The 11,340-nt window shown below is 40.2% G+C and overlaps 1 protein-coding gene across 2 annotated transcripts in view; it reads right to left on the reverse strand.

The window, feature by feature from the left end:
- LOC107662339 (UPF0687 protein C20orf27 homolog) overlaps positions 1–11,340 on the reverse strand; it is an 18,382-nt gene continuing 7,042 nt past the window's right edge. For both annotated transcript variants that reach the window (XM_016452322.1, XM_016452321.1), the window contains exons 3-6: positions 7,772–7,914; positions 3,534–3,672; positions 1,525–1,650; positions 1–254 (exon numbers count right to left, since the gene is read on the reverse strand). In XM_016452322.1, coding sequence (XP_016307808.1) covers positions 139–254; positions 1,525–1,650; positions 3,534–3,672; positions 7,772–7,914 — 524 coding nt within the window. In that variant the 3' untranslated portion in view covers positions 1–138. The remainder of the gene's footprint in view (positions 255–1,524; positions 1,651–3,533; positions 3,673–7,771; positions 7,915–11,340) is intronic.

The following is an 11,340-nucleotide window of genomic DNA, read 5'->3' on the forward strand; positions in this document are numbered from 1 at the left end:
TAGTAACCACAGTTTGTTTCCAAACGCTGCGAGCAGAAAGCAGTGACACTGACAATAGAATTCCAGAATCTGGAATATTCTGTCGCTGCCGACACGAGATATGTGGCACTGAGTGGGAAGTCTGTGAGGTTCAGGCGTTCAGTCGAAGCCTTGCCAGTCGCTTTGCTCGGAGTCGTATTTGCTCGGAGTTTGCTCGAGTTCTGCTCCTATGCAGCGCACGCCTTCCAACAGCATCGGAGTGCCGTGATGACGGTCTGACAGAGGAGAAGAGTCGTTTACAGGACTACACAAGTTAAACTCTATATCTGTGCACAAAACAGGCTGTTTTAAAGGAATAGCTCACCCAAAAATGTACATTTACTGAAAATGTACTCACCCTCAGGCCATCCAAAATGTAGTTTGTTTCTTCTTCATGGGAACAGATTTGGAGAAATGTAGCATTGCATCACTTGCTCACCAATGGATCCTCTGCAGTGAATGGGTGCCGTCAGAATGAGAGTCCAAACAGCTGATGAAAACATCACAATAATCCACACCACTCCAGTCCATCAGTTAATGTCTTGAGAGGTGAAAAGCTGTGTGTTTGTAAGCAACAAATCCATCATTAAGGTGTTTTAACTTTAATCCGTAGCCTCTGGCCAAAATATGAGTCCATAATAGAAAAAAAATCCCGTTGTCCTCACAATTCAAAATCCACAGAAAAGATTGGTTTAGAACTGTTTTTGCTTGTAAACGGTGCTTGAATTATGGTAAATTCTCTCCCGTTTCAGATGAGACGACTTTTTTAGAAAGCGTTATTATGGATTAGAGACTCGCATTTTAGCTGGAAGCAGCGGTTAGAGTTTAAAAATATCTTAATGACGAATTTGTTTCTTATAAACACACAATCTTTAATTTCACAAGACATACACTGATGGACTGGAGTGGTGTGGATTACTTGTGATGTTTTTATCAGCTGTTTGGACTCTCATTCTGACGGCACCCATTCACTGCAGAGCATCCATTAGTGAGCAAGTGATGCAATGCTACATTTCTCCAAATCTGATGAAGAAATAAACTCATCTACATCTTGGATGGCCTGGGGGTGAGGAACTTTTCAGCAAATTTTTATGTTTGGCTGAACTATTCCTTTACCTTTTAAAATGCCAGGGCCAGTACAAGTTTAAGTTTGGTTGAAGGCATTTGTGGCATAATGTTGACAAAAATTATTTTCTTTAAAAATGGCAAAACTTACACATCCACACTTACAGTGGAACTAAAAAGAAAACAAGGGACAAGTTGAAATTATTTTTGTGGGGATGAACATTATCCCGCCCGCACATGCTGTCAGAACTTAACTTGTGTTGAACTATTCTTTTAATCAGTTTTTACATAAGAACACCAGTAGAGGGCAACAAACAACCTTGCATCTGATCTCCTTTATTCAGAGCTTCATTAACAATGTGCCTTAACTTGTGTCCAAAAATGTCACAACAACTTCTCAGAAACATTAGCCAGGATAATGGAAAAACAACTGTCACTTACCCATGACACGAGCATGAACTTTTACCTTCACACTCACATCCTCTTTGCTCTCGCTAAGAATCTGCACCTCCTCACACATCACTCCCTCCTGATGGGCCATATATTCACAAGTCACCCTCAGACCTCCTGAAGACAGACACAGAGTCGACAACAAAAAGTCATTTATACAACATCATCTACACATTCATCTACAGCCACTGTGCTAAAAAATAAGTATTTATCTCACAGACAAAACGTTTGTTTAGCTGTAGGTCACACCAATACATGGGCTAGACCTGTATCCATTCATGGGCACATCTCCTGTCTGATACCTATATTTATCCTTTCCTGGGTACACGCACACAATCGATCACCGCAATGGAAAATGCCTTAAAGCTGCTGTGTCACGAGTGGCATTATAATCGCAAACAGGTATAGGCCGGTCTCCAAACTAACTGAGGCAGAAGTTGACATGTTGGGACACTCATAGTATGTATACACAGTATTTAAACACATCAGGATGTCAGAGTACCAATGGTTTAGCGGCCATTCACAAAGAATGCTTTCTGCATTCTGCACTGCTTTCCATTCTTTTAGAGCGTAAATTTGCTCTAGAATAGATGAATAAATGCCATATGCGAATACAAAGCTGTTGTAATTTCAGCACCATGAGTTGCCATTATAAGCACCATTATAATCGCAAACAGTCCGGTCTCCAAACTAACGCTATTGAGCCATATGTTGACAAGTTGGGACACTCAAAGCATGTAAACAGTATTTTAACATTTAAGGAAGTCAACGTAGCAATGGTTTAGCGGCCGTTCACAAAGAACTCTTCTCTCATTCAACTGTGCTGCTTTTCCATTGTTTTTGTATGGAAATATGCGCTATAAAATGTGTTGACGCTGAGCTCGCATCTCAGCGCTGCGCTTTTTGAACACACGAGTTCACCTTTGAGAATCCACTGCCATGCTTCTCGCGTTTTTAAACGCACAAGTGCGTTCTCTGCATATTAAATCACAATATGAGAATGCATTCACTGTAAAATGACGTACTTAACCTTTAAATTCACTAGATGTATCACAGAACACAAAGCTACTCAGTTGCGCGTTGAATAAATCATAAATGCTTTGTTATTTTAATGCCTGTAAATAAATACCATATATGTATCTTTTTGTTTAACTGATCACGCCAATACTCTCAAATGAGCATCAGTTTATTTCAGTTACTGTTGAAGTAGAGAGTGTTTCTCGTCAGCAGATCCGCAGCATTCATGCGATGATTCACGTTTTGTTCACAATCTTTTGTACACCGGTGATCATAGAGCACTCGTTCGTTCTTTTACATTAAATAAACTCATAGAAATAACTGGTGGAAACCGGTTCTGAGGGCCCTTCATTGGAATAGGCTCAGTCAAACAAGTATATTTGTGATCTGTTTGTGCGAATGCCATTGTCTAATTCACTCTTATATATAAAGTTTCCAAAAAGGTTTTTTTGCAAAGATGCCATATAGAAGAACCATTTTCTTTACCCCAAAAAACTTTTCAGTGAAAACAGTTTTTGTCTGAGTGTGAAGAACATTTTAATCGTCTTAAGAACCTTTTTACCATTATAAAAAACCTTTTGTGGAATGGAAAGATTCCATGTTCAAGGTTCTTCATGGAACCATCAATAATAAACCTTCATTTTTAAGAGTGTTCAACATCATCGCTAGAATGAACATCTACTAATTTCTACAATAGGAAGTTATAGCTGCTAATATAAGGGGTTCAATATGCCTAAAGGATTTGAACAGTTAAGTCACACTTAAAAATAGGAAAGGAAATATTGTAGGTCATAGGTGTTCGGCTGACAAAATCATTTGGGAATCACTGCAATAAGTAAAAAAAACAACAAAAAACACCCGACCTAACGTCACTTCCCTTTCATGGGAACTTCGAACTGCGTCCTCTAGGGGTCGCTATGGGGAACGTCAATATGTTCAGCTGTGTTGGGTCAGAGAACTGATCCTTAAGTGATGGGATGTACCGTCTGAGGACGGAGTTAAGTTAGTGATACGGAGGTGAGGATTGGGGATGGGGGCTGGACACACGTCTTTCCCAAGCTCAGGCGTCTCAGGCAGTGTGAACACGATCTCATATCGGTGCTGTGTTTTCAGGAAGCCCACCTGAGGAGATGGAGAGAAGCAGAGAGGTTATGGTTGGGTGTCAGCAGGTCTATGATGATATGAGATTAATGAGTTGAACTGTTGTTTGCACTTGATCTGAGATCATAGTTTACTGTGATAAATGATGTTAATGAAATCTTAGCTGATAATTGATAATTCATTTAAGAATGATAATCATAGTTAGCTGATTTCATTAACAAAATCAGCCTTGACTGATCAATGATGAAATCATAGTCAACTTAGTTCAATGAATTTAGAGCCAAACAATAATTTATTCAATCATAGTTGACTTATTAACCCACTAAAGCCTGATATGAAATAATAGTTAGAAAAATCTATTTTTTATTTAAATGGAACAGTTGAACTTTTACAGAAAATCTCAAAAATGCATGTGGTTTTTGTTGAATATCATTTGATGCATCAGGCTTATATGACTCATAAATTATGATATAGTGAGAATACTCAAGGTGGGAAAAAATTTATTCAGAGGCCCAAAACTGAGGAAAAACATGCAATTTGGTGCAATGCTGATATTTATATGCTCAAAAAATAAGATGAAATCCCGAGAGCTTGTAATGTAAATCAATGAGATCTTAATTTTAGGAGCACGAAAGACATGTTTTATAATCTATTACATGATCCACTGATGTAACTGCATGAAACTGTTTCACAGCCCAAAACTTCTGTCAGATTTAAAGTTCATTATTGAAGCTCTTACTAACCAAGGAAGGAAATCAGGATGATATTTTGAAATAAAAACAATGGGAACTGGAAAAGTGGGAAAGACAGTGACAGAGCTCATGGCAGGAAACTGCATCTGTGTCTCAGTGAAGGATGACAGAATCATATAATGTCTTATCTGACCAGAGCCCTCATCAAAACGCAATAATCAAACAGAACACAGTCCAGAGGTACAGGTGTTTATATACTGCTCAACGGTGCTGCAGCTGGTCTCCATGGCAACACGGGGCAGTAACAGGGCAGTTTCAGAGAGACATCTGCAATGAAAAGAGTCAGAGACTATGACACCCGCTGTGGGGTGAATGCCAGCATGATTGTGTATCTTGTCTTAGAAATGTACGAGTAGGAGGAACGCAAACACTGAGTCTCTGTGTGATTAAATATGTTCAAAAAGTCACTGTTCTCACAACAACAACAAGGAACTTGTGTGATTGGAGCTTCAGTAAACTATTAAAGGGGGGAGGTCTAATGCTATTTCATGCATTCTGAGTTATTTACACTGTTAAAAATAGTTGGATTCTCATGCTAAACATGGCCAAAGTTTCAAAAAAGAAGTTGGACGTACGACTGTATTTCTGTGCCAAATACATTCCTTCTGGGTTCGTATAAGTTTCGGAAAGTTTTTTTCAAACATGGCTATGTATGACACATAAAGGGCAGAATTCCTTGTATGGGCACTTCTCCTGGAAGAGCATGCACACATCAACCAGAGAGAGAACAAGAGTTACGGAAGTCGTCGGCAGCGATGCACAGGACTTGCTCAAGGAGAATGTCTTCAAAGAAGTGTTTTTGGATGTGAGGGAAAGATAACGTCTCGGGTTACTCATGTAACCATGGTTACCCGAGATGGAACTCAACGCTGCGTCCTGGTGGACACTTTGGGGAACGCTGTCTGCGTGACCGGTACCTGAAGCATGCGTAAAACAACTCCAATCCCATTGGTCCACGTGGCCCGTGACGTCATAGGCGGGTACCCGAAAGTATAAAAGGGGTACCTGCTGAATACGTCACCAACTCAGTTGTCTGAGGAGACGTAAACAAGCAGGCTGAAGGCATGGCAAAGGGACGCAGCGTCTCGTTCCCTCTCAGGGAACCATGGTTACATGAGTAACCCGAGATGTTCCCCTTCTAGGGAACTCAACGCTGCATCCTGGTGGACACTTTGGGGAATGATATCAAATCACGCTATGCTATGTGAGCAATAGTAGCCAGATACATAAGACCACTGAGAGGCTGGAAGCCTAGAGGAGTTCTCAAGATTGCCACCAACAATCCCAGCAAGGACACAGCTATCCGCAGATAGCTATATCCAAAGGGTCTTATGAAAAGGACCTTCCTAAAGAGCTGCCCAGACCAAGGGAATGACTATCTACTTAAACCCCGCAGGGGTGATAGCACTGTCTAAGCCAGGGCTCAGGGAGACTGCTACTTAAAAACCCTAGGAAGGGGAGCAGTCACATAGCTATCCACAAATAGCTATATCCCTAGGAAGGGGCTACAGGACCAAAAACTAAAACCCCTGGTAAACCTACCTGTGAAGCTGCCCATGGGGTATCTACTTACAACCCTAGCAGGGGAGATAGCACATTCTAGGCAAGGGCTCAGGGAGACCGCTACTTAAAAACCCTAGGAAGGGGAGCAGTCCCTGAGCTAGCACATAGATATCCTCAGATAGCCATGCGCCTAGGAAGGCTACCAGAATATCCACGGCATCAGGCAACCCGATAGTCGAGGGTATGCGGACATCGCAGATCAAAGCAATCGCCACGATCGGAGATAAACCGAGCCGCAGCAAGGGCCCGAGACGCGAACGCTTTGCCCCGCATCCCTCGGGAATAGGAACAAACGCGAGCCGAGCGCATTAAAGTTATTCATCACAAAGAGCGCGTGGTCGCCGAGACAAAGACGCAAAGGTTAGAATATGTCCTCAAGTGTTAGAATCCCAACACGGAGGCACATATTCCTCAAAGCGCTGCTCGACTCACCAGGATGATGTTTCACACACGTTCAACAGACAGACGGCTCCGAAGACAAAAGTTGGTGACGTATTCAGCAGGTGCCCCTTTTATACTTTCGGGTACCCGCCTATGACGTCACGGGCCACGTGGACCAATAGGATTGGAGTTGTTTTACGCATGCTTCAGGTACCGGTCACGCACCTGAAGCATGGGGATAGCGTTCCCCAAAGTGTCCACCAGGACGCAGCGTTGATTTCCCTAGAAGGGGAACCATGTTCAGCTTCCCAAAGAACCCAGCGTTACCTGAACAGTGGATGCAGTTTGTTTTTCCAGGGCCGCAACGGAGTTTGTTTGTTCCCATCATTTCAGTGCCGAATGTTTTATAAACAAGGCCCAGTTCGACGCTGGGATGCTTCGATACTTCAATACATCCATCCATCTATCGTTCGTTCTATGCATCCATTGTTCTATCCATCGTTCCATCCATCATTCTATTCATCCATCCATCATTCTGTTCATCCATCCATGCATCATTCTATTCATCCATCCATCTTTCATTCGTTCATTCTATCCTTCGTTCCATCCATCCAGCCATCATTCGTTCCATCCATCCATCATTCATTCCAACCATCCGTCCATCCATACTTTGTTCATTCTATCCATTGTTCCATCCATCCAGCCATCGTTCATTCTATCCATCCATCCATACATAATTCGTTCCATCCATCCATCTATTGTTCATTCTATCCATTGTTCCATCCATCCATCTATTGTTCATTCTATCCATTGTTCCATCCATCCATCTATGCAAGGTGTTCTAAAAAAACTACGCCTGATCACTAAGAAAAGTAACACTGCATCTCTCTGGAGCAAGCCGCATGAATTCAGATATCATTCAGCTTCACACATTACAGAATGAGTTGCATAGCAGTTTAATACTTACAATTTGTTCGAATATCTTGCCTTAGTGAGACCCACTAATAAAAAGCTTGATGGCAATGCATTGCACCAAAAAAACTAGGAAACAGTTAATCAGAGTTAAAAAATTGTCTCATCAAAGCTTTGGACATGTGGTCAGCGCACATGCTCTGACATACTGACCTGTCCTTCTCATATGTAAGTGATGCAGTTCAAATCTGGCTTGAGTCGTTTCCTGTTTTTCCTCTTAAAATCCCAGATACAGCTCCTGGCATGAGTCCTGTCTTGCCATTATGTGTCTTCTCACATAATGGCAAGGCTAGAAGTCAAGTAGAATATGCTGACCAAAGGAAAGAAGCTGAAGCTTTGATGTGAGCTGAGAAATTAAATCAATGTTCTTCCTGTAATATGAACTAATATTCGTGACTGAAGACCTTCAAATAAAGCTAATGAATAACCCCAGCTATAGAACTCGCTCTCACCTTCACCAGGAAGTTCCCGTTGGACTCGGGTATCACCATGACGACGGAGTCGTGCAGTTTCTCATCAAAATGCACATGAGAGTGAGCGGCGGCGGTTGTAGCAGGTTCCTCAGTGAAGTGAACACCCCCCGTCTTAGACGACGCTGCAGGAGGAACAAAAGCAAAGCGATTACAGCTGCACTAATTACACACTGGCCGCAGGTTTATAGACATCCAGATTGTGAGTCGCTGAAAGAAAATGTTCAGCAAGAAGCTTTTAAAGTTGAAATTATTCAAATCAAACTTGCCATCTGACACCCTGAAAGACCTTCAGTCTAATATCAGAGATCTTTTCATTACTTTAGTCAAAGAAAGTTACAGCATAAGTGGGCTTACATTAGTCTGGATGTGCATTGAATTTACCAGCTTCAGTTTAAAAGGCAAAAACTGCATTTAAGTAGATGAATACAAAAGCCAGATCAGTTTAAAACACTTGGATCAGTGAGAATAAAGCTAATGTGTACAATAACCCCAATGCATTCAAGGTCTTACATGCTTTAAAACAAAATCTGTTTTAATTTAAAGGAAAAGATCACTCAACAATGAAAATATATTGACCCTCTGGCCATCCAAGGTGAGTTTGTTTCTTCATTGGAACAGATTTGGAGAAATGTAGCATTACATCACTTGTTCACTAGTGGGTCCTCTGCAGTGAATGGGTGCCGTCAGAATGAGAGTCCAAACAGCTGATAAAAACATCACAATAATCCACACCACTCCAGTCCATCAGTTAGCATTTTATGAAGCTAAAAGCTGCATATTTATAAGAAACAAATCCATCAAGACATTTTTTGGCTTTAAACCCTTACTCCCGGTTAAAATACAAGTTCTTATTCCATAATATTGCTTTCTGCAGTGAAAATGTTGTCTCGGCTGAATCGGGAGAGAAATATGCACAGATCAAGCACTGTTTACAAGCGAAAACAGTCCAAAACAGTTCTAAACATATATGTGGGTGGATTGTGATGTGAGAGGACAAAAGGGCATTGACTTTTTCACTGAATCAAGCCAAAAGCGATGGTTTAAATTAAAAAATGTCTTGATGTATTTGTTTCTTACAAACACGCAGCTTTTCACTTCTCAAGACATTAATTGATGGACTGGAGTGGTGTGGATTATTGTGATGTTTTTATCAGCTGTTTGGACTCTCATTCTGACGGCACCCATTCACTGCAGAGCATCCACTGCTGAGCAAGTGATGAATGCTACATTTCTCCAAATCTGTTCTGATGAAGAAACAAACTCATCTTGGGTGGTCTGAGGACGAGTACATTTTCAGCAAATTTTCATTTTTGGTTGAACTATTCCTTTAAGCTTTGGATCAAACAAGCACCTAAAAAGAGAATAAAAAATTATGCAGACAACAGGATATGACCTTATGAATCAAGTATGCAGATATGCAGGCCTAACAAAACGAATATGGTTGTTTTTATTTTTAGTTTTAAAGTTTGTCTCAATCTTTCTTTCCCACAGGATTTATTAGGGACTGAAAAACTGGTTTCAGGTTCACTTGACGTGGTTTTAGGGGATGTTTATGTAAGATGCATTCAAAAACAGCTAGATAGAGTGCAACCAAACAAGAATATAGGAGCCTTTTGAAAGTGTGATTATTTATTAAAAGATGCAACTTTTCTGGGATGCTTTTACTGTGCAAGCGGTCTAACACGTACAGCACATTCAATGTGCTAATTAAAGCACCAGCATTAAAAATAATGTTCTTAATGTTCTTCTAGGCTCTTCTTTTTAACCGTCTGATTTAATAAAGCAAGTAATCAGGCCCTCAGGGGTACATTTCTCAGACACAGATCAAACCCCGTCTTGAACTAAAGTGCATGATCAATGCTAATTCTTCATTTAAAATCCATTTGTGGTGCAGGATAAGGGCAAATCTATGCTAGAGAAACCACATATTAAGGGAGTACAGCTCTCAACAGTCTTCATGCACATACACTACCATTCAAAAGTTTGGGGTTGGCAGGATGTTTTTGAGAGACGTCTCTTCTGCTCACCATTGCTGCATTTATTTGATGAAAAATACAGTAATATTGTGAAATATTATTACAATTTAATAAAACTGTTTTTTTTTTAATGTAATTTATTCCTGTGATCAAAGCTGAATTTTCAGCATCATTACTCCAGTCTTCAGTATCACACGATCCTTCAGAAATCATATGCTGATTTGCTGCTCAAGATTCATTTCTGATTATTATCAATGTTGAAAACAGTTGTGCTGCCTTATATGTTTGTGAAAACTATGCTACAAAGTTCAAAAGAACAGCATTTATTTGAAATGGAAATCTTTTGTAACTTGTCTTTACTGTTACTTTAATCAATTTAATGCATCCTTGCTGAATCTTACTGACCCCAAACTTTTATACAGTATCTAACCACTCACATCTGAACCAACAGAGTCCTTCATTTTCACTCTAAATTCCTCCATGTACGATCAAAGCCTCTGCAAAAAAAAAAACCCTGCTTTTATTGCATTTTGGAATAAGATGTCACGATTAATTTCCCTTTTTGTGTGAGCATTTTCTTCTACTATGAATCTAAATTAAATGAGCAAGTAACTATAAAATTAACCAGATTTTTACATCTTTCTGATGAAAATGTTCATGCTGATCGCTCATGCTAACCTTGTTAATACAAGTGGAGGGTTTTTGAGCTACAGGTTTATTAGCCTTCAAAATCAAAAACCCACTTCAAAGATATTCCAGTATCTAGATATGATTTATATAGTAATGTAGCAACTTGCCAAAAAGCCACATGCTTGCGCAGACACAAACAATGCAGGATGTGTGTGTTGAGAGTTTATTCAGATCACTAAGTATGAGCAACAATAATAGCGGGAGCCACACGGTCAATGGCAGCCACAATATGATTGCGATATTACAGACATTAGTTATAATGTCTTATCACTCATGCTAATCGAACTATGTGGTTAAAATGAAGTCTGCTAATCCAGGGCATAGCATGGGCTCTGGGGACCCATCCAATGAAACGGGCAGCCATTGACAGACAGACTGTAGATTACATCAGGGACTCTTTAGATCCCTGCGCTATGAATAAAAATAAATGACATTTGAAATTCAGAGAACATCTTGTGAGAGTAGCAAGAGTAATAAAAACAAACAAATAAGAGACAACTGCCAAGATACTACACATTCACACTCAAAACTAGCTTCAGTAAATATTGCATTTATTCATTTAGCAAATGCTTTCATCTAAAGCATCTTACAAATGAAGAACATTACAAACCATGTGTCATATAAGAGCTAACTATATTTGCATTGTGAAAATGCCAAGTTTAAATCAGAAACTAGCACATGCAGAAAAGAAGAGAAAGAGGACAATTTTTGGATGTGTGTGTGTGTGTGTGTTTGCGTGCGTGCGTGCGTGCGTGTGTGTGTGAGTATGTGTGTGTGTGTGTGTGTGTGTGTGAGTATGAGTATATATTGCTAAAATGTGACCCTGGACCACAAAACCAGTCTTAAGTGTCAATTTTTCAAAATTGAGATTTATACATCATC

This window comes from Sinocyclocheilus anshuiensis, unplaced genomic scaffold, assembly GCF_001515605.1.
Source record: "Sinocyclocheilus anshuiensis isolate Anshui unplaced genomic scaffold, SAMN03320099.WGS_v1.1 scaffold579, whole genome shotgun sequence".
In the NCBI taxonomy this organism is placed as follows: Eukaryota; Metazoa; Chordata; class Actinopteri; order Cypriniformes; family Cyprinidae; genus Sinocyclocheilus; species Sinocyclocheilus anshuiensis.